General features: G+C 41.3%; 1 protein-coding gene across 2 annotated transcripts; it reads right to left on the bottom strand.

Annotated features, from left to right (window-relative positions):
• Positions 1-1,800: 1,800 nt before the first annotated feature.
• On the bottom strand, positions 1,801-15,523 carry LMOD3 (leiomodin 3). Of its 2 annotated transcripts, XM_040454478.1 has the most exons (4): positions 15,409-15,523; positions 14,624-14,947; positions 10,384-11,790; positions 1,803-2,190 (listed from the first exon to the last, which is right to left on the bottom strand). In XM_040454478.1, exons 2-4 carry the CDS (start codon positions 14,915-14,917, stop codon positions 2,164-2,166), a joined length of 1,728 nt encoding a protein of 575 aa, XP_040310412.1. In that variant the 5' UTR covers positions 14,918-14,947; positions 15,409-15,523; the 3' UTR covers positions 1,803-2,163. The 2 variants fall into 2 exon arrangements, with proteins under 2 accessions (XP_040310411.1, XP_040310412.1); XM_040454477.1 differs by lacking the exon at positions 15,409-15,523 and having other exon boundaries at positions 1,801-2,190; positions 14,624-15,127.
• Between the last annotated feature and the right edge of the window lie 8,686 nt (positions 15,524-24,209).

The following is a 24,209-nucleotide window of genomic DNA, read 5'->3' as shown; positions in this document are numbered from 1 at the left end:
TGAGCCATCAGCCCAGAGCCCGACGCGGTGCTCGAACTCACGGACCGCGAGATCGTGACCTGGCTGAAGTTGGACGCTTAACCGACTGCGCCACCCAGGCGCCCCAGACACAAAGTTTTATTTACAGCAGCCCTTTCTTAACCTGCTTTGCATGCAAGGATGTTTTATAGAAACAGTAACATTGGAGGAAAAAACCTCTCAGCCACTGGCTATTGTAAAACCTGATTGAAACTACAGCTATTCAAATGTGGATACTTTTGCACACACTAAACTATCTTTAAAAAATGTAAACACCATATTTCTTTCCCATGGCCTGTCCTTCTAAATAATGTATTTTTTAACTTTCCCAGTTAGGCCTATTCTCTCCTAGCCTATTTTGCTTGTTACCACCTATGATTATATAAAAGGAGAACCTTTTATATATATATTATATATATATATATATTATATATATATTATATATAATATATATATAATATATATATTATATAAAAGGTAACCTATGTTACCACCTATGATTATATAAAAGGAGAAAGAAGGCAGGCACAACTAACTACTCGGGTAAAGAAGAGAGAAAAGGCGTCAATGTGTGGTTTTCTAATTTCTAATGTTCACGCCACTTCTATATAAAAGATTCTAAGGGTGCCTGGGTGGCTCAGTTGTTTGAGGGTCTGACTTCAGCTCAGGTAACGATCTCATGGTTGGTGGGTTTGAGCCCTGCATGGGGATCTGTGCTGACAGCTCAGAGCCTGGAGCATGCTTCGGGTTCTGTGTCTCCCTCTCTCTCTGCCCCTCCCCCCTACCTTCAAAAAATAAAAAAAAACATTAAAAAAAATGTTTTGAAGTCAGATTCTATGCATCTAGTGACTAGAATGGATAATTAAGGGCTCTAGGAACTTGGAAAGAGGAAAGACCACTGGGTTTGGAGTTGTCTGGAAGATTTTTATGGAGGATTATGACCTGATCTGGTCTTTAAAGATGCGTAGGCCTTTTGTAATGGAGAGCAGGAGGGAAGTGTTTTGAAGGTGTTCTACAGAAGGGCTAACAAGAGCAAAGGCATAGGCTGTGCATGAGGATGTCTTATCAAGAGGAGCATAAAGAATCTGTGGCAAATAAGACTAAATCGGAAACAGACAGTGGAGGGCCTTGACTAATACAGTAAGAAATTAAAAGCTAACCCTGTAGCAAATTTCCTTTAGAAGACTTTTGAGGAGAGCAACAAGATCAAATTAGATGCATAGACTAAACACATATATGTGTGTGTGTATATATGTATATGTTTTATATATATTAGCTAAAAATAAAAATTTGTCAATAATTATTTATACAAAACTTTTAACAAAACAAAACTAACACGCTCTCTGCCTTTCTCCCTCTATATATGGAAACGGAAGTATATGCGTGTATGAGTAGGTATATGTATATGTATGTGTGTGTATACATATACGGTTTGTTTTTCCCATTGCTTTCCCTGGAAACACTATTTTCTCCATGTCCTGTGCCTTAACTGCTCTGCTCCTCACAGATAAACACACACACACACACACACACACACACACACACACACACATCCCTTTCTGAAGTACGATCCACCAGGGGAATGACCAAGAGAGCAAGCTAAACAGGGCTGGGGACTGAAAATCCTCACATGATTCTCCAGAGAAGAGCTCATTCACCATCCTTCCATTTCAAAGCATCAGCAGGTCCTGGAGCCCAATTTACCCTTCACATATCCAGAGGGTGAAACATGATTTGTGCCCTTTAAGATACCATGCAATGAATTACAGCAGGAGATGGAGGGAGAAATACTTAACACTTCTATAGTATTTATTGTTATTTTCCAGAAGAAAGCAAAACAAACGTTTACGAAAACAAAAATCTCTTTGAAACTTCTGTTGCTGGAAGCGTGACTGCATTTTTATCTCAGTCACGCAAACTGATTGGACATAGAGAATGGTGTCCCAGAATAGTAATTTTTTTTACCTCCTCCTCCCTTTTCAGCCCCTATTTTGCCTCTGCCTTTACAAAATGCTCCTATCAGATGTCAGCCCGTTCCCGCTTCCACCACCTGGCTCCAGAAGTATGCTGCTCAAAGAGTCTCCGAGCTCTGATACAAGAGTCATTATCTCAGATCCTTGCTCTTCTAGATGATTATGTTGCCACTTATGCCAGCTCTTTTGGCAGTTGCACCTGTGGATTGAAGTAGATGAAGAAAAGGGAAAAAAATTAATCTTGGAAATTCAAGAGTTTTACAGCAAAAATGACAAAAACTTACTGTGTCTGAAAAGTTACAGAATGGATGAGAAATTGGGGCCAGAGAGCCACTCAAATTATAATAAAACAACAGTAACAACCACAATCACCATTCAGTGGGCATTTACTGATACCAGGGACTGATCTAAGGGCTTGAAGCACATGGTGAAGCATATTATAAAAACAAAAGGGCAGATGTTGGAATCCGCCTGGTTCAAATCCTGATACTGGCACTCCTAGCTGTGTGGTGCTAAACATCAGTTTTCTCCACTGTAAAACGACAGTAACAGTATGTGTCTAACAGACAAGGCTATTTTAAGGATGAAGTGATATAATACAAGCTAGTAGTCTAGATCAACACTTCAAAAGCAAGGCTATCATACAATAGCCTTGTAAGGAGGGAACAGACTCAGAGAGGAGAAACAATTTGCCTCGCAGCTAGTAAGTGACAGAGCAGGATTTGAATCGAGATCTGCCTGATATCAGTACCCAAGCCTTAACCACAAAAAAATACCACCACAAAAGTATAAAACATATATTCTTTTAAAAACTGGTCTTTCTGGGGCGCCTGGATGGCTCAGTCAGTTAGGCATCCGGCTTTGGCTCAGGTCATGATCTTGCAGTTCACAGGTTCAAGCCCTGCATCGGGCTCTGTGCTGACAGCTTACAGCCTGGAGCCTGGAGCCTGCTTCAGATTCTGTGTCTCCCTCTCTCTCTGCCCCTACGCCACTGGCACTCTGTCTCTGTCTCTCGCTCAAAAATAAATAACATTTAAAAAAATCTAATAGAAAATAATAAAGACTGGTCTTTCCTTCTTGAAATGCATTTCTAATTTGAAGCTCAATTAAATTTTAAAAATAAAACATCACTGGGAGAAGCCCTAAGGCAAAAAAAAAAAAAAAATTACAAAAGAGTAGCAAAAGTCTGACTGCTATTTTAGTTTTGCTTCATAGGAACAACTTAAATATAAGGCAAGTTGTTAAACACTTTCAAGTGGTGTTACATCTTAGGAGGGTGACTTACCTCGCATGCATGTACCTTCCAGAGGACACTCAGAGTTTGTACAATAATGACTAAGAATGTTCCTCCTCCTATTCCCCATGTCCACCTGCCAGCGTGATGAGCCATCTTGGCCATCTGCTATGGCCCCTCCTACAGGCAGTTCTCTGCCCATGACCTTTGGCTGGAAATTTCCCAACATCCTGCCTCCTGGGGAGACTTCTGATGGGTTGCTGCTGCCTGCCCAGCCTTCAAACCAAGGGGTTCTCCATGTGCTTTGGCCCTCTCCCTCCTGGTGTCAGACTTTCAGGATGCGACAGCTGTGACAGCACTTTGGTAGGGCTCAACCATGGAGACACCGACAGTAAACACCAGTGAGCAGAAAATGCACTGCCCAGTATTTAAAGCGACTACAAAGTTGCAACAAATAACTAGAACAGTGTGTTCTTTGTATTGTTGAATGGAAAAAATCATTTTACATAATGTTATTATTTACATAATGTTATATAATGTTATGCATGGGAGGGTTCCAAATTAATAAAAATATTTTAAAAAGCAGAATGTGGCACTGGCCCAACAGAGTAAAAACCCAGATACATATTGATATATTTAAAATATGACCACGTTGGCAATTCACTGTGAAAAAGAATGAGTCATTGGTTAGCTGTCATTGGTCAGCTCTTTGGAAAAGAAATAACAAAGGAGGCTTTTTGCTTTCTATTTACTTCTAAAATTTAACCCTTTAACTCATCTGTAATATGGAATCTTTTTTTAAAACGAAAAACTACACGGGCACCTGGGTGGCTCAGCCGGTTAAGCGTCTGACTTTGACTCAGGGCATGATCTTGCCGTCTATGGGTTCAAGCCCTGCGTCAGCTCTGTGCTGACAGCTCAGAGCCTGGAGCCCACTTCAGAATCTGTGTCTCCCTCTCTCTCTCTGCCCCCCCCATCTCACGTGCGCACGTGCGCACGTGCTCTCTCTCTCTCCCTCAAAAATAAACATTAGAAAATTTAAAAAAAATCGACTACAAATGCAGGAATAAAAGATGGGCAAGTATTTTAGTAATCTCCAAAAGAAGCCATTTCTAAGCAGAACACAAAAGACAGAAACTGTAAAGGAAAAGATAGCTAGCCTCGCTGTTATAAATACCTAAAACTTACAAACACATGAGAATCAGCGTGCGGTACTGTTAGGGGTCCTGTTCCCCCCTTTACTTGTTGGTTAAAACTAGTTTAAGAAAAGTATGTGTGGAGAGCATTACATAAGGCACACACATATATACACTCACAGAGACTGGGCCGGGAAGAGAAGATCCATCTCAGTAGGGGTTATTTAACTTGGCATGTGGATGTGAATTCCTGCTCTCAGTCAACACCTCAGTGGGTATCCAGGACAGAGAAGAGGAAAGGCTAGTTTGAGGAATTCACAGTCCCCTAGGAGACCTACACTGTACCCTTAAGAGGGCTGAGCCTGAAGCAGAAGGTGGGAGATTCAGTAAGAGAGGTGCCGATTAAGAATAATGGAAATAGAAAGGGAAAGTATTCACTACTGGTAACTTGTTGGGTTTCTTTTGTTGTAAGAAGTCGTATTTGAGTCAGGCCTGTTGGGATAGATTTCAACAGATAGAAATAGAATTAAAGGTCATTTGAGTAGAGGGTATAGAGGCAAGGAAGGAAGTTCCTTTAGGGGAACTGTTAAAAGATGTGGTTTGTCGTGGAGGTCACGGAGTTGTGACCATCAAAGTGTGGCGTCCAAAAAAGTAGCATCGACATAGCCAAGGAAGTTGACAGAAATGCAAATTCTCAGGCACCATCTAAAACCTATGGAATGGGGCATTCTAGAGGTGGGCTCAGCCATCCGTATTTAGCCTTCTAGGTGATTCTGATGCATGCTAAAATTTAAGAATCACTATCACAGACTTCAGAAACGTTGTATACCATAGATTCTTTTCTACGCTAGGTATTAGGAAATGGCAGCTCTTAGACTAAGTAATTCCATAAGCATAGGCTCTTTCTAGGGGAGTTTGAGACGTGACATAGCTTTTTCCTATAGAGAGATATCCTCTAAAGGAGCAAAAACAATAAGGCAGGAAAAAAGTTGTTGAAGATAATGCTGGGGCTTTAGACCTGAACGCGTGAGAGAAGGAAGAGAGCATGGAACACTAAACTCAAGAGCTTGGCTTGAGGACAAATTGAACGAAGTAGTCAAGAAAACCCCAGTGATCTAAGGGGAAAGAGAAATCCATGGAGTGTCCCAGATTATGTGACAATTGAAACAAAGGGAAAAGATAAAAATAGGAAGGAGAAAATTGTGAAAGGAGAGAATCCAGAAATCCTAAAGAGAAAGATCTTGTTAATGAGGCAAAGAAGAAATGGCTAGAAATAAAGATAAAGACTCAAGAGTCTATAATGTTGCATCTTATAATCACAACAACTACCAATGCGTCATGGAGACTTTTGGCTAACCAAGGCTGCTTAGGATATTATTAAACTGAAGTCTTTCCGAAGGAGAAATTTAGCTGTGTTTTTAGGCAATTGAGTGGAAGCAATCCAGGAATACATAGGTGAGCCCAAAGCGAAACGGAGTTAATGTTAAAACGCCTTTTCTGATTGGCACTGAAGCTTGTATAAGATATAAATGCATGTAGCCTCGGTGAATTAAATTGTTGTCGCAGATGGAATTTTATTTCAGGGAGAAGTACAAAGACCCATCTGGGATGGTAGGCAGTGAGTGGTCCACAAAATTTTCAAGATGAAAAAAAAAAAAAAATCATACATTTGCCAGGGAAGGATAAGCCTGTATAAGCCTAACATCTTTGTTTTGGGCTGGTATCACACTGACTAGTTATTAACTTATAGGGAAAGGAATTAGTGATTATCGAATAAATTCACTTTGCTAGACAAGACAGAGAGTTTAAAAGCACAGCTAAAAACAAGAAGAGAAGAACCTAAAAAACTCTACTGGAGCCAACTAAGTCATGCAAATGAGTGGAACAGGCCAGGTATTAGGCGGTAGGGCATGGTGGAGACAGAAAGACTCAAGAGTCCATCATCTATCTCAAGGGAGAAGCCAATCCCAGATCCACCTGATTAGTACATGCAAATGCGAGCCCACTGTGGCCAGATCTGATGCTTCCATGGGTGCCAGATGTCTCGATATTATTACGTGGTATTTTAAATTTTGTACAACAATACTCAAGCCAAACAATATAGGCCTGGAGGCTTGGCTGGCAATCTGTCAGTTCTCCATCCCTGGCCCACAGAATACATACATTCCTCTTAAGCTGAATTAAATGGGTGGCTTCTTGGAGGAGGTAGCATTTGAGCTGAGCAAGTGTACAGGTTTTCTTTTATTCTTTGCTAGCAACTTCATTTCAAAGTTCCCAGGCCAGAAGCAAGCATGGGGACAGAATAGGCATTGGAAATGAAAAAATACGATTAAAAAATACAAACTGACTACTTGATGAGATCTCCTCTGGCAAATGCAAAAAGAGGACTTCCAAGTCCACGAGAGGAAAAGAGCTAGTCTTGTTTTTCCCTTTCAAGTTTCCTAAATAATAATACTAAATAATTTGTACATATGCTTTTGGACACTCAAGATTCCAGTGAGGAACACGGGGAAAAAAAAAAATCACATTTCAAAATTATTCTTTCATCTTAACCTCCTATTTGAAAACCCAGGGGTTTGGAGGGCATCTCTGTCTACCAACGCAAGCATGGGGAGAAAAACCTAAAAACCTTTAGTTTAAGCTCTCCAAAATGAATGCTGTGATGCCTCCTTTGGCTGGCTAAAAAGATCCCTTTCTGCTCAGATTTTGTGATACCATCACCAGGGGCGTTTTCAGTGACATTTCTACAGTCCCCAGACCAGAAAGTGTCTTGCATGCCATGATGTTTTACAATAGCTGGTTGCACATGCAAGCACGAACACACCATGGCCTTGAACCCTATTAGCGCTTCCATTAACTACACGGGCTGGCTGGGTTAGTAGAGCATGCGACTCTTGATCTCTGGGTCTCGAGTTCAAGCCCTACACTGGGTGGGGAGCCTAGTCTAAACAAAAGACTGTTTGGGCGTGCTTGGCCGGCTCAGTGGGGATAGCAAGCAACTCTTGATCTCGAGGTCATGGGCCCAAGCCCCACATTGGGTGTAGATTACCCAAATGAAACTTAATAAATAGAGTAGCTTTTGAAGAATGTCAAAGTTGACAAAATGTGATGGGTATGTACCAGTTCTTTGCACTATTTTTGAGCTTCCGCAAGCCTAAAATGATTTCAAAATGACAAGAATAGCTTTTAAGATCACGCTATGATTCATCATGAAAGCAGAGACTTATCGTGCATGTAGCAAAGCACAAAATTTGATCAGCGGGGAGCAAAGGGACATTAGTGGAGTGAAGGTTTGTCAGTGGAATGATGCATTTTCACATTTCTGCAGAGCATTTTCCAGGACTATGTGGATGAAGTTGCGTGACATTCTGTATCTTAAATATACGCAAAGAGATACCTATTGCTGGCCAAACCAGGTAGCGGAAAGCAGGCGGAATTGCCAATCTGTTGGAGCAGATAAAAGACATTTCAAAGCAGAGGCCAATGTGCAAGGGCATCATTCAAAAATCACGTCAGAGTTTACTTTGAAGCATGTTTCCTTCTCAGTGGACTGTAAAAACAAAACACAGCTTAAAACTGGTAACTTCCTCGAATTGATCAAAAGGGGAAAATGTAGTACTTAGCAGGACTTTGCACTTTTACAAGTATCCTTGGGAATTTATTTTATTGCCCTCTGTTCTGGAATCTGAACTCAGAGTTGAATTGGTTTCAACTGACCAAAAGGCAGAGTGTCCTGACTATGGAAATTACAAAACCAAGACCCTTAGCTCCATGAGGCCAAGACTGCACGTGTCTTATTCACCACAGTACTCTTGACCCCTCGGATGGTGCCTGACATGTAAAAAGTACTATGTAAATATGTGTAGCATTAATGAATAAGTGAATGGGTACAATGAAACAGACTCTAGGAAAAGCAGACTCGCTCACTACAACACTCCCTGGGAAGGCAGGGAATTGGGTCAGATGATCATCTGAACTTGTTTATCTCTTCTACTCTGAATCCACAGGCCACCTCTAATGTAGACTGTAAAAAGACTTCCCTTCGCTCTTTTTAGACTGTTATTTTCTGATGGTACAGCCTCCCAGACAGCTCCCAGATGCTTTACCAATGATTGGTTGCACAGTAACAGAGCTAGTTTCTCTCAAAACAACAGCCCAATCCACCCCCTACAGAGGTCTGGCTGCCGGGGAGAGGAGCAGGTGCAGCAAGTCGATGTAGTACCCAAGGGCAGGCAAAGAACTCTTGCCTGACCTCATGGGACCTCTAGTGTTCTCACCCTGGCTTCTGCCCTAGGAAGAACCAGAATCCTACCACACACAGGAAAGTCATCTTTGATTTGGAGGAATGGAATGTTGTCAATTCTGTATCACTAGCAGATGGGAATAAGGAACATACATATGTAGAACACATCTTGAAAAAATTGAGGCTCCCTATGATGAAATCATGTACAGACTATTCTGCCTGAATTACACACTAGGATTTAAAACTGGGGGCGCCTGGGTGGCTCAGTCGGTGAAGCGACCGACTTAAGTTCATGTCATGATCTCACGGTTTGTGAGTTCGAGCCCCATGTTGGACTCTGCGCTGACAGCTCAGAGCCTGGAGCGCATTTCTGATTCTGTGTCTTCCTCTCTCTCTGCCCCTCCCCCACCCACACTCTGCCTCTTCCCTTCAAAAATAAACAAACATTAAAAAAAAAAAGAAAAATTTTGGGGCGTCTGGGTGGCTCAGTCAGTGAAGCGTCCGACTTCGGCTCAGGTCATGATCTCACGGTTCGTGGGTTCAAGCCCCGCGTCGGACTCTGTGCTGACAGCTCGGAGCCTGGAGCCTGCTTTGGTTTCTGTGTGTGTGTCTCTCTCTCTCTCTGCCCCTCCCCCCGTTCATGCTCTGTTTCTCACTCTCAAATATAAATAAACCTTAAAAAAAATTAAAAAAATTTTTTTAAATAATACAGTTAATTATCAGCTACCTGTGACCTTGGGACACACACCTTTCAGATTCCATAAATGCTATCATGGCAATGACCAAAAAAAATTATTTCCTCAACTTAACCTGCAAGGAATAAAATACTTTCATGTATCAGCAGCAGCAATAGTGAATCATTGTAAATATTAAAACTGAAATAGTAGTTAAAACTCCATTAATTCATGGAGACACTAACTTGAAGTTTGCCATTTGTCTGGCTGTCTAAAAAGTGAAGAATATATAAATGCAATTGTACGTAGTCTCTCTTCTTCTACTAAAAAAGTACCGACTACCTTTAAACATTTTGGAAGCCCTCAGTTATTTACAAATAAGGGGCCTGATTTAGGCTTCATTCTTACTTATTCCTGCAACAGGTTCCTCAAGATCTCCGAAGGTCCGCTTTATGGCTGGGGCAAATAAAAGCTTGATCCTCAACTTGGAACTGAGCGTCCGAGTCAATTCTACCACTTTCTACCTGTATCTCCTATACTTGGTATTTAACTTCTCTAAGCCTCAGTTTCTTTTTAATAACATGTGGAGACTAATAACACCTTATAGGGTTGCTAGCCCTATAAGATAATTCATATCATCAATCTGGCCCATAGTAAGTACCTAATAAATGTTAGCTGTTAGTATCATTATTACTAAGGTGTACAGGTGTATGTATGCCCAAGAGGACAACTAGTAATTTAGGTCCCCTGGTAATGTTGATGGGCTTCTTCCAGTTAGTCACACTTACGAAAATGTCCTCGCATTACAACAAGCAGGGAGGGGCGCCTGGGTGGCTCAGTCGGTTAAGTGTTGGACTTTGGCTCAGGTCATGATCTCATGTTTCATGAGTTCGAGCCCCACATTGGGCTCTGTGCTGGCAGCTCAGAGCCTGGAGCCTGCTTCGGATTCTGCGTCTCCCTCTCTCCCTGCCCCTCCCCTCCCCTACTCACACTCTGTCTCTCTCTCAAAAAATAAACATTAAAAACAAAAACAAAAACGAACAGGGAATAGAGGTGGGATACACTGGCTGGTGCTTGCTCCCCATTTCTCTTTCCCTCTACTTACGGGTTTAAGGTAGGCGACATTGCTGTGACGAATGTCATTCAAGAGCTGATCTCTGGGAGTGATTTCCACCAACGGGGGCGGCCTATTTCTCGGCACTGGCTTCAGTGTTCTGATGACGTCTTTGAGGTTGGTTTTCTCGGGGGGTTCTCTGGCCTCTGGCATCCGAGATTTGCGCTGGATTCTCTTCAGCTTCACCACCCGGAAGGAGTCAGGGTCCGTCCTGTACTTCGGAGGCTGTGATGGCTTCTTCATCATTTCGTTCTGCCGACTGAAGGGGACTGCCTGGGGGTTGGGAGGCTGAGGAGGAGGTTGGAGGAACTCCTGCATCCTGGCATCCGGCATGGGTCCTCCCAACTTCTCCCACATTCCAGGAGGTAGCCCCAACCCGTTCTCCAGCATGGCTATCAACTTCCTCTGCTCTTTCAGTTGCCGTTGTCTTTGCTCCTCTTGTCTTTTCTGCCTTTGTTTATCCTGATTCCTGGTGAGCAGGTTGGTTACCACCATTCTGGGGCCCGGGAGCTCAAAATGGTAGCCCATCTTCAGGAGGGTGGTGTTGGCCTTCAACAGTCTGGATATTTCCATTTCGGCATGGTGGCCCAGCATGTGCCTTTGATTGTGAAACCGAAGTTCAGTGAGCGTCTCGTTGAACTGGAGACACCTCATGATGGCCACAATTCCTTTACCTGTGATGAAGTTGGACTCGATGTTGAGAGTGGTGATGCTCCTATTTTCCCGCAACATGTTAGCCAAGGCAAACGCGATGTTCTCATCGGCGCCCACGTTTGCTAAACTGAAGGTTTTGACGTGTTTGTTTTTCTTCATTGCGTTGACAAAGTCCAGTAACATTTCCTTGGGGATGTTTTCAATGTTGTTCAAATTGAGCTCCTTCATATCGGGATCATTCTGTCTAACTCTCCGCAAGCTCCCATCCAGGTCCGTCTGGTTTCCTGAAGGCCTTGCACTTACCTTTAAAAAACTGGTGTCTAGAGCTAACTTCTTAGGATCTAATTTTGATACTTTCTTCTCACTCTTTTCTTGGACCTCTGGCCTGTCTTTCTGTTCTTCGAATGCTTTCTTAGCTACTTGTGGGGAGCTGCTCTCGCCGTTTCTGATTTGCTCCTTTCCCTCACCTTCCTCTCCTCTTTGCGGCTTTTTATCTTCCCTGCCATCTTCATCCTCATCATCTTCATCCTCATCCTCCTCATCCTCCTCATCCTCCTCATCATCTTCATCATCTTCATCTCCTTCATCTTCTTCACCGTCCTCTTCATCTGGTTCTTGGACATCGTCACTGCCTTTCGATTCTCTTTTATTGGCTGTGATTTCATTGTTGAGCTTTTCTTTTAAATAGTGGGACACGTGTCTATTACCTGTGCCTCTTTCTTCATGCTGCTCTTGAGTGCCCACCTAAAAGAGAGTTTTAGGAGGGTTAGAACACAGGGCAGTGGAGAGATATGAAGCAGAGCAGTAGCTACTAGAAATAAGAAAAAGGTTTATTATGAAGTGGGGAAAAAAAAAAGGAACTGTATGTAGAGCATTCCGTTTATATGTGTATACGTATATAAACACATATACAACATATCAAGTTTATAAAATATTGGGGAAAAAAGTCTCTTGTAATGTTTACCAAATTAGTAGTTATCTCTTAGAAAGAGAGCTAACTGGGAAGGGAAGAGCACCTGGCTGGTTCATCAAGGGCGGGGTACAGGACTCCTGACCTCAGAGTTGTGAGTTCGAGCCCCACACTGGATGTAGAGACTGCTTAAACAATAAAATATTTTTTTAATGTTTTTATTTTATTTTTGAAAAAGAAAGAGCACTAGCAGGGGAAGGGCAGACAGAGAAGACACAGAATCTGAAGCAGGCTCCAGGCTCTGAGCTGTCTGCACAGGGCCTGATGTGGGGCTCGAACCCATGACCAGTGAGATCATGACCTGAGCTAATGTCGGACACCTAACCAGCTGAGCCACCCAGGTGCCCCAAACAATAAAATCTTAAAAAAAAAAAAAAAAAAAAAAGAAAAAGAAAAAGGTAACTGGGGACGGGACACATGGGTGTCTCAGTTGGTTAAGTGTCCAACTTTGGCTCAGGTCATGATCTCGTGGTTTGTGAGTTCAAGCCCTGCGTCAAGCTCTGTGCTGACAGCTCAGAGCCTGGAGCCTGCTCCGGACTCTGTCTCCCTTTCTCTCTGCCCCTCCCCAACTCACACTCTGTCTCTGTCTCTCTCAAAAATAAATAAACATTTAAAAAAATTTAAAAAAAAGATAACTGGGGAAGGGAAGCATTTGGGGGATTTTTACTTTTTACATTCTATAATTCTCAAGTGTTTGAGTGGTTTCCTTTTTAAAACAAAGTATGCATACTCATTTTGTAAGCAAATATAACCTAAATAAAGATGAATTTTTATAGCCATACTACACATACAAACACACATTTTTTTTCGGTTGTGTGTATCTCATCCCATATATTAAACTGAAACCTAATTTTGTTGTCAGATTCTGTATTGTTTTTTAAAATGGTATTCAATTCTGGAAGTGACCCAAAAATGATTTGCTGTGAAAACCTCACAGGCTTATCTATCAATACATTGAACTCTTGGTTTTACATATAGCTGAATAGGCATTTTTGTACTCATAGTCCCGGGTTACAGAATAATTTACTTATTGCCTTCAACAAAATTTGCATTCCTTACATTCTTGCTAACCTAATGTAATGTGTACATCACGATACTTATCCTGAAAATGTAACATATTGTGGGGAACATGAGAGCACCTTGGTATTTTGAAATATATCAAAGACCTAGACTTGGGTTTTTTGTTTTTTGTTTTTTTTCTTTTTTGGTCTCCTCAGCTCTGTAACTGCCCTGGCAACTCCAAGAACAGGCTTGCTAGTCAGTTTCTTTTGAAACAAAGTATCTAGAGGCAGAGCCAGCTACAAAAGAGGACAGGATTATTTATTTAGCAACAATTGCTTAATGTAGAAAAGAAAATGGCAGCCTTTAATCAATAATGTTTATTAGATTCTTGCCCAACAATCAGGGTGCTTTCCTATACCACATGTGTAACTGGTTGGTGTCATTTCAAAAGCTCATGTAGCATTTTCAAGCAGTAACTTTCTTATCGCTTCTAACATATTGTAGGTTGGAAGTCACAGTTGACAACAGTTACCCTAAAACTACCTAAAGCCTTCACCACTGCATTTCTCATCTGTCCCAGGAGGGGGAGCCAATCATCAAGCTGTTTAAATTGTACCAAGGGAACAAAGTGTTCAAAGTACTCAATTATTTTTCTTTCTCTGAAATTCATGTTCATATAGAATTGTCTTCTAGTCCAGTTGTAAAATATCTGGAGATTATACCTGAAACTGGAATCTGATCAAGCAAGCAATTTATTTTCTTAAGTTTAGTACATGTTTAAACTCTCCTAACCATGAAGATAGTTTATAACTTTCCTTAATTACAGCCTGCATAAGAGCAATGAGACAAGATATCTATATAAGCAGGCATAACAAAAAGAGACTTTACCTGCGGGGATCTCTGTCTTCTTCTTTCTATGTCATTTGTAAGTGGAACATTTAAAAAAGTATGCTAATACCCAATCGTCTCATGGATTCGACCATAAATTCTAGTTTTCATATAAAAAACATGTTTAAGAAAGAACCATCCTTAAAACAACTCTTTCATAGCTATCAGCCTCTAAACTTATTACTGATAGCCAATAAGCTGTGTTCATATTGAATTTTTAGTTATGTAACTTGGTTAACTGTAAGTTGTGTGGTGGGTCTTCAGAGGGGTTTAAGACCTTGGCCGTTGTACGTGAAATACTGCATATGGATGCGTATGCAGAAAGAGGGGTACAGAGTTTTCATCAGCTTCTTAAAACAGCTTCTGAGCCAAAAAAAAAAAAAAAAAGAGCCAAGGACAAATGCTTCTGGGTTATGAGTTAATTCATTAAGCATCATGTCTGCAGAATACAGGCTTTCCTACACGGTGAACCCCATAGTAATTTTTTTAAAAAAAGAGACATTGACAAGCAATTACCACTTTTTCTTCCCAATTCTACCATGTAAGTGTTTCAGGAAGTTTCAATCTGGCATCTGATTAAACATTATGGATTTAACCTAGAAGAGGCAACACAACAAGAGAAAACCATGGAGTCTTGAGAAATGACAGTCGCAACACGGACACCTGTCGCTCAGGCCCAGGCAGCCGTTTCTCTGTTGTACACAAATCCCTGGTTACCTGGGATGGCACAAAGGTGACAGGGACACGTTCGTCTTCCAGCATGCGTCTCGATGCCTTTTGCCAATACATATAATCCATAAGAGATTTATGGTCAAAGTTTCCCGTGGGTGGCTTGTCGGTCTGATCCTTCTGAATCATTCCCACAGGAAGCCTGGGGTCAGGGGCCATGACTTCCATTTCCGACTGCAGTTTCTTTAGCTCTTCAGGGGACAAGTTGGCCAAGATTTCATCTTCATCAATCTCCTCATCAAACAGTTCCTCTTGATCTGAATTCCTGCTGTGTTCTGACATGATTGTTTTTCTCGATATTTCTCCGTGTTACTAGAGAAGGAGAAATAACCAAAGACTCTCAAAATCATCGACTCTCAAGGAGTTCCCCCAGTGAACAAGCAATCCAGGTTAACGCTGCTTTGAGAGATTTTTTTTTCCCCCCTGAGAATCCCAGCAGCATGTGCTGAGCAGCTAGGGGTGACTGGAGCTACGCTTATGCCGTATCTATATTAAGCAGGGCTTGACTGGATAGGGTCAGTTTATGGAACTACTCTGCCGCTCTCATTTTGGCAACTTGAGTCAGCTGTGCAAATCCATCTGACATTTCAGTGCAGCTGCTTAGGTTTGCCAGTGAGTAACCGGTCTAGACAACCTCTACAGGAATCAAATTAGCGCTCTTCCCGTGTGCTCTTACAACGGTCATACCCAAACGCACGCCAGCCCATAAACACATACCCCAACCCCACAGGGGGAGACCGCTTCTTTGTATTTAGAGGATGAAAGCAACTTACGGTATTTTGGAAGGAAGATCCAACCAGCGACTTGAGTTCTGTTGAAGTGAAAAGTTCACTTGAAGGTGGAACGGGAGCTCTCAGGGTTTCCCTCTTTGCTACAGTGTGACTCTGGATGCAACCCTGCACACAGCAGAGAAGAGGTCTGGCTGTGTTACTCGTTCCCTGCGTAAGCTGAACCTTCGCAAGCTGTCCTTGTTTGCATCTAGATCCTGTGATCAAACAGATGGGGGCAACCAGCACTTGAATTTCCACCTCTAGGTGAGGAGTTTAATATTTTACATGATTTGTTTTTCTTACTAAGTATCCATCAAGCCGAGATAAATTAAAGTGGATCACAAATGAAAGACAAAGCAAAACAAACAAAAAACAAAAACAACACCCAAACCATTCCAGTACTGGAAGAAACGATGAAACGATTTTTTGTTTTTAAATCTCAGAGGGCAATATGGCAATAGTTACCCAAATGACAAATGCACATTTTTTTGACTCGGCAATTCCACTCTTGGGAGTTGTATCCTACACATAGGCTGTAGATGTGGGTGAAGTGACAGGTGCACAGACTTACTTAATATAGCAAAGTACAGAACTTCTGTATACTGTTATTTGTATGATAAAGGGTAAAAAAAAAAAAAGTATGCATACATACACATTTTATCACCATAACAGATCCTTGGAAAGATACACAAGAAACCATTACCCTCCATACTTTTGGAGAGAGGATCTCCTTGTCTGGGAGACAGGGCTAGGAAAGACTTTGCTACTGTATACCCTTCTATAATCACCAACTTTGGGACTTTATGAATGGAATCCTTAGTCAAGCATTTAATGCTTATTTTAATGCTTATTTGTTGCTTATTTGTGCATTTATTGTACAAAAGTTAAGATGACACAGGGAAGGATAAAGAAAATAAAATTTTCCCTTAGGGCATCACTAAGAGCTACCACTATTAACATTTTGGTTCATCATCCCACTCCTTTCTTCCAGGCATATGAACTAAATAATCTTTTGTCATCTTTTTTTTTTAACCTACAAAATCAGGATTTCTTCCATAGGATTTTTTTCTACTACTATTACTACTTTATTTATCTATTTATGTATTTAGTGCATGGGAGTGGGAGAGAGAGCCAGAGGGAATCTTAAGCAGGCTCCATGCCCAACAGGAGGCTCAATCCCACGACCCTGGGATCATGACCGGAGACGAAATCAAGACTCAGATGCTCAACTGACTGAACCACCTACATGCTACCATAATTTTGAATAGCAGTCTGTTAAGACTTTTTATATGGATATACCATACTTTATGTAACCTATCCCCACCTGTCGAATATTTGGGCTGTTTTCTTTTCTTTTTCAAGTTTATTTATTTATTTTTGAGAGAGAGTAAGCACAAGCAGGGGAGCAGCAGAGAGAGAGACACACACAGAATCTGAAACAGGCTCCAGGCTCTGAGCTATCAGCACAGAGCCTGGCGCAGGGCTGGAACCCATGAATCATGAGATCACGACCTGAGCTTACGTTGGGCACTTAACCGATCGAGCCACCCAGGCACCACTGTTTGGATTGTTTTCAGTGCTCACAGCACAGGAGTTCTTTAGTAAACATCTCATATAGTTAAATCATTACACACATGTAAGTTTATTTCTTTAGGATAAGGTGAATCCATTCTAAGAAATGAAATGGCTGGGTCCAAGAATATGAAGAAATGAAAGGCTTTTCATATGACTAAGTGATCTGCTCAATAATTTTTCAAATTATCTCCAGTACATATATATACTCCATTATTTGCCAGTTATATATATTACTATTCTAATATATCATTTATAGATACTAGATTTATAATATATATGATTATTCTTTAAAAAATTTTTTTTTATTTTTTATTTTTTTTCAATATATGAAATTTATTGTCAAATTGGTTTCCATACAACACCCAGTGCTCATCCCAAAAGGTGCCCTCCTCAATACCCATCACCCACCCTCCCCTCCCTCCCACCCCCCATCAACCCTCATTTTGTTCTCAGTTTTTAAGAGTCTCTTATGCTTTGGCTCTCTCCCACTCTAACCTCTTTTTAAGAAAAAAAAATTTTTTTAACGTTTATTTATTTTTGAGACAGAGAGAGACAGAGCATGAAAGGGGGAGGGTCAGAGAGAGAGGGAGACACAGAATCTGAAACAGGCTCCAGGCTCTGAGCAGTCAGCACAGAGCCCGATGCAGGGCTCGAAACCACGGACCGCAAGATTATGACCTGAGCTGCAGTCGGACGCTCAACCGACTGAGCCACCCAGGCACCCCTGATTAAATATTCTTAAATATAAATATATATATTTATCATATTTCTAAATCTTGATTTTTGGCACGTTTCATGTATATAATATACATACACAGACATATACATATATACACACATGCACACACATATACAACTATTTAACAAAACATATGCACAAAAGGCAAACATGAGAAGTTTTAAATGGATGTTCTAATGTTTTCTTCCCATCCCAGGGATTTATTTTGAAACCCCCAAGGTTGAGAAGCTTTTCACAGACGTGGCTATATTACTCCCAAGAAAGGTATTACCAATTTACTGGAATGATCACTTGTAAAGTCAAGAACACAGGCACATAGTGGCAACACACTGTTGGCCTCTTGCCTGCAGGTCTTCCCATCATCCCTATAAAAGGGATCAATACATTTAGCTTAAGTGGGCAGGGAAGTAGACCAGCTTCCACATAACTGATTTGCAAACCATTATTTCATAGGCTTAGTTTGACAGTGGTCTAAAGACACTTGACCCAGAAGAGTTTTGTGCTCAAGGAAGTTTGGGAAATGTGAAATTCGCTTTTGCCTTTTAGAGATTTGTACAGCACCCGAGTTTTTAAAGCCTCGGAGAAATCACACACAAAATAAACCAATTTGTTTAACCCAGTATTTCCCAACCTAATTCATGCTACCACCCCAAGCATCATTTATTAATATCCTGTGCAAATAACTTTCTAAAATGCATACTTTGGGGAATACTGGTCTAAATATGAAAGAGGAAGATCTGGCAACAGCCTGCTGGATTCACATTCCAGCTGAACTCTTTAGTAACGATGTGCTCTTGGACAACTTCCTTGGCCCAATTGCCTCATCATATAAAAAGGATCTGAGGGGCATCTGGGTGGCTCAGTTGGTTGAGTTCCAACTCTTGGTTTTGGCTCAGGTCATGATCTCGCGGTCCATGAGATCAAGCCCAGCATGGGGCTCTGAGCTGATGGCACAGAGCCTGCTTGGGATTCTCTCTCTCCTCTCTCTCTCTCTCTGCCCTTCCCTTCTGCTCGCTTGTGTGCTGTCACTCTCTGTCTCTCTCAAAATAAATAAATAAACATTAAGAAAAGGATCTGAAAATAGTTACCATATGCAATTATTGAGAGAAACAAATGAGATTAAATACGGATACATAAATTAAGTAGGATTGTCCATGGTACAGAGCAAGCCCTCAACAAGTGTTAAATATTACTAGTCTCATCTTTCATGGATCACCACAGAAACATTTAAAGAAAAACAAAGGCAATTATAAGTTTAATCCATTTTATAAACCATTTCCGTGACAGAAACCATTATATTAACGGCAATAAACAAAAGGGCTTTAAAACATCTTGTTGCTTTTACAGAAAGCAAAGGGCTTTTAGATGGGATTGTGTATAAGGAAAATAGAAAAACACCATCTGCATGTAAATATAAAGCTCTCCCAAGGAAAACGATCTGAAATTGTGGCGTATAAGCTCTCAGATGGAAATTCCGTTCTGGTGACCGAACGTTTTTGATGATCAAAAGCAGATTTAGGAACTGCTGTAAAGGGTACTGTTTCAGCTACCTTCAGTCTCGCTGAATGAGTTTAGGAAGTGAGTACATCTTTCCCAGCTGCTTCCAGTGTGCATTTTACTCACATGCTGACTGAGAGGGTTTCGCTGGTGTAATTAGCCTCATTTGACACACAGATGATTTAGCCGTGCTTTCTCTTAATGATGTGGCCCGGCTGCCACCTCAGCAGCTTCTCACATCAGAATCCAACCACCATACCAAAAGCGAGCAGCCAGCTGTGCCACAACTCAGTTTTATCGTCAGGTAGGGCATCGGAGATCAGAATCTCTGGCAGAGGTTATTCACTGCACTGACGCCCTGTGGCCCGCAGAGAAGCTACTGATTCAGACTTGTCTGGTTTGGGTTCAGGAATCGGTATTTTTTGAAAGCTCTCCAGGTGAATGTGATGTGTCAATACGCCTGGGAATCACGGTGCTACTGCAAGCCACCCATTTTACAGATCAGGCTCAGAGAGCTTAAGGAACTGCATTCGATGAAGTTCACAACGCACTACCCCAAAACACAGCACCTGGGAATATGGAATAGTTTAACCTGAAGGTGCTTGCGAAAAGGCAGGGGTAGGAGGGACTCTCTGACCTCCTCCCTGCCCCCAACAGGTCAGAAGTCCCTCCCATGAGAGGTGATCTCCCTTTACCCAAAGGGAAGGAGCACCCTTCTCTCAGAAGACAGGACTCCAAGAGGAATCCAAACTGACAAGACTTGCTAGATTTCCCCCAGTTTACTACCTTGAGCTCATATCCTTTTGTCGGGTGATGTTTTTCCCTCATTTTCTACTCTTCATTAAACTTAACATAAAATCACTCAGGTTTAATGTTTCTTGGGGTCTTCATTTCCGTTTGTAGGCTCGTCATGTAAAACTTATATTCAGTACATTTGTATGCTTTTCTTTTGTTAATCTGTCTTTTGTCAGTTTACAAGGTGGTAGCTGGAGAACCTTGAAAGTAGGAAGAAAATATTTTTTTCCTCACTTACACTAGTCATGTCAGCTCTATGCTTAAGTTTTTTTTCTCTCTCTCTCTTTTTTTAAATGTTTTTTATTTATCGTAGAGAGAGAGAGAGAGAGAGCACGCGCGTGCGTTGAGCATGCGCACAAGTGGGGGAGGGGCAGAGAGAGAGAGAGAGAGAGAGAGAGACAGACTCCGAAGCAGGCTCCAGGCTCCCAGCTGTCAGCACAGAGCCCCTTGCGGGGCTCGAACTCACGAGCCATGAGATCATGACCTGAGCGGAAGTTGGATGCTTAACCAACTGAGCCACCCAGGGGCCACTGTGCTTCAGTTATTTCATCTGTAAAAGTGGGATAATATAAGGTACCTACTTTAGGATTTTTGAAAAACCTGAAAGACGCAATCCGTGGTAAACACTTAACATTAGTTATGATTACATTTTCACAAATAAATTGTATGGATTTTTTTTCTGCCTAGAAAGTGCCCAATCCCTAAGAAATATTGTTCAAGACTGAGAAATAAATGGCTTTCAGTTTTATTCTTTCCAAACAGTATATAGAATACCTGTAAAAGAAAGATGTGGGGGTGTCGGGATGGCTGAGTTAAGTGTCTGACAATGGATCTCACTGTTTGTGGGTTCGAGCCCCGCATGGCTCTGTGCTGACAGCTCAGAGCCTGGAGCCTGCTTCGGATTCTGTGTCTCCCTCTCTCTCTCTGTCCTTCCCCTGTTTGTGCTTGCTCTCTTGCTCTCTCTCCCTCTCTCAAAAATAAATGAAAATATTGAATAATTAAAAAAAAAAAAGAAAGATGTAAAGCTGGATACATTTATGAAAAGTCCTGATGGTAAGAGGAAGCACTTCCTCTGATCCATTTATTTTTCCATCCCACATTCATTGGGGATGGGGAACACTGTGGATAAGGCCCATCCTCCCACAGCCCCGGGCCCTAGGTGTCAATGAACCTGACTTCTATAAATGGTTTCCAAATGTTACTAAATAAATCAGTTCTGTCCTGTTTGTGGCATGCTATTCTCTTGTGCAATTTCATCTGGATCGCCAACATTCTGCTCGCTGGCTGCAAATTGCCTGAAGATTTTGCGAGTGCGAAATAAATGGCTGGCTCTCTCCTCAAATTGCCCTGACCCACGGTTGCATTGTCTCAGGATGGACTGAGATTCGGGAGGCCCTTGTTTCTCTAGAGCCAAAATACCCAGCCTGCCTTGCTTTTTACCAGTTCCCAGAGTTGCTCGAGTGACGGGAGGGTATTTACTATTTTATCTTAATTGTTTTTATAAGCCATCTCAAAATTGTGAAATTAAATTCATCGGATTTCGGTTTAATTTCAGTGATGACTTAATTCTATCTCTGAAGGGTGTGAGGACATGATTCCTACTAATACTGCAAGATGGATACTTTTGTGAATCTTATGTTACGAATATTGAAACCGAGGCATAGGCACTTGAGCTAAAGACTGACTGCCTCTCAACTCGGGACTCTTAAGCAGTGTGTCCTCTGGTACTCTGTTACTTCCTTATTCAGTCCCGCAGAAGTGACATCTCATGGTAGACTGCAGTCACACAGCACAGACAGCAATTGTTCTGCTTGTTGGTGCAAATTAAAAATGGCGACCACTGGTCCATTCCAAGTCATATAACCATCAACGGCAGTGCTATCATCATCAACCCAAACACTTATTCAGAATGTTGACTTTGTAAGATTTCCTGGATCAAACTGGTCTGGAGAAGGCTGGGTTAAAGAAAGCCAGAGGGATTACTTAGCCCCAAAGTTGTTCCCTAATGGGAATTGTGAATCTCTCGACTGAGAAGGTATTTGTCTTTTCTGAACTGGTGACCACAAAAAACTTTGTAACACAGGACATATTATAAGAGTAATATTCCTCAGAATTCATTTTGTGACATGTTGATCTAACCAGGTCACATAAAATAAAGAAAACAGGATATACGTGTTTCCATAGGAAAACAGGCAGGAAAAAAATTCTTTAAAATGTTCCAACTCCAAGAGGAGGCATTACCAATGCTTTTTACTTTGTTTCATTTTTTAAAAAATATCTATTTTTGAGACAGAGATAGAGTGCACACATGCTAGAGCACACGTGCACTTGAGCAGGAGAGGGGCAGAGACAGAGGGAGAGAGAATCCCAAGCCGACTCTGTGCTGACTCGGGGCTCAATCCCAGGAACTGTGAGATCATGACATGAGCCGAAATCAAGAGTCAGAAGCTTAACTGTCTGAGCCCCCCTGGTGCCCATGTTTCATTTTTTGATCCAGCCTTTTCCACATTTCCAGAATAACTAATAAATGGCTGCGTTTACATTTTAAACACAGGGAATAACCCCAGATAATCTTTAAGTCAGTTTCAGAACAACTGCCTTAGTCTTCTAATTTGGGCCATGAGTATCCTGTTAAAACAGGGAAAAAATAAATGCAGGTCTGATCAGACATGCAGAACAAAATACTTTAACCCTTCAATCATCAGTGTCTTTTAAAACAACCCATTCATACTTTTCTATGGCATGTGTAAATGCAACAGGCAATGTCAAGATTTTCTTTTTGGATGCTTCACCAACATGACATTCCCCAACTCCTTTGATTAAAGTCCACATTCTCAAAGGCAGAGTTACTAAAAAAAAAAAAAAAAAATTAAAAACTGAGAGCAAGCTCAAGATTTCTTTTGGGTTGTTTTATTTTTTAGAGTGAGAGAGAGTACAAGCAGTAGAGGGAGAGAGACAGAATCTTAAGCAGGCTGTATGCCCACCACAGCCTGCGTAGGACTCAGTCTCGTGACCCTGAGATCATGACCTGAGCCAAAACCAAGAGTCAGTCACTTGACCCACTAAGCCACCCAGGGGCCCCAGGCTTAAGATTTCTTGATATATGTGTACAACACATTTTGCCGTAAAAAGATTTCTTCCATCAAGCTGCAGACTTACAATGCAGATTTAAGTACATTCACGCATTCACGTACATTCACCAAGCAAGGGTGATTGTGCCACATTGTGACTGTACGTAATGCCACTGAACGATATACTTAAAATGGCTAATCTGGTAAATTTTATGTTACGTGTACTTTCCCAAAGTAACAAAAATTAAGAATAGTGCAATGCATTTAGGTAGCATATTTTATTTTGAAAGATCCTTACAACTTTCGATATTTAAAAATGTGTTCACAAAATGTATCACAGTGACCTGGAAACAACCTAAATGCCCAGCAATGGGGAACTAATTAAACTATATCCTATTCCTACCACTTAATACCACAAAACCTGTTTTAAAAATTGATATAAAGCTGTTTTACTATGGAATCTTGTCTACAGTTTATCGTGTGAAAATCCCTAATATTAAGTGGAAAAATTTTTTAAATTTAAAAAGCATGTAAATATAATCCACATATATTTTATATATAAACATAGAAAAAAGCCTGGCAGAATCTATACCAATATGAAACGGGGATCCTTATTTTCTTCTTTAAACATTTCCAAATTAGGGGCACCTGGGAGGCTCAGATGGTTAAACATCTGACTCTTGATGTTGGCTCAGGTCATGATCTCACAGTTTATGAGATCGAGCCCTGTGTTCAACTGTGCCTGGCTCTGTGCCGACAGCACGGACCCTGCTTGGGATTTTCTCTCCATCTCTCTCTGTTCCTCCCCTGCTTTGGCTCCCCCCTCTCTCCCTAAATAAATAAATAAACTTAAATAAAATAAACATGCCCAAATTATTTGAATATTTTGCAAGGATACATGTATTTTTATGATTAGAAAAACAGTAAACCCTATTTTAATGATATCCTGATAGGGGTCAATTTTTATCACTAAAATGTAGACTATTCTGTGGGAATGCAAGCTGGTGCAGCCACTCTGGAAAACAGTATGGAGGTTCCTCAAAAAACTAAAAATAGAACTACCTCACGACCCAGCAATTGCACTACTAGGCATTTATATAAGGGATACAGGTGTGCTGTTTCGAAGG

The sequence above is a fragment of the Herpailurus yagouaroundi genome, unplaced genomic scaffold, assembly GCF_014898765.1.
Source record: "Herpailurus yagouaroundi ecotype Mexico unplaced genomic scaffold, PumYag 213, whole genome shotgun sequence".
NCBI lineage: Eukaryota > Metazoa > Chordata > Mammalia > Carnivora > Felidae > Herpailurus > Herpailurus yagouaroundi.
Note: the sequence above shows the minus strand (reverse complement) of the source record. Positions and strands in the feature narration are given on the sequence as shown.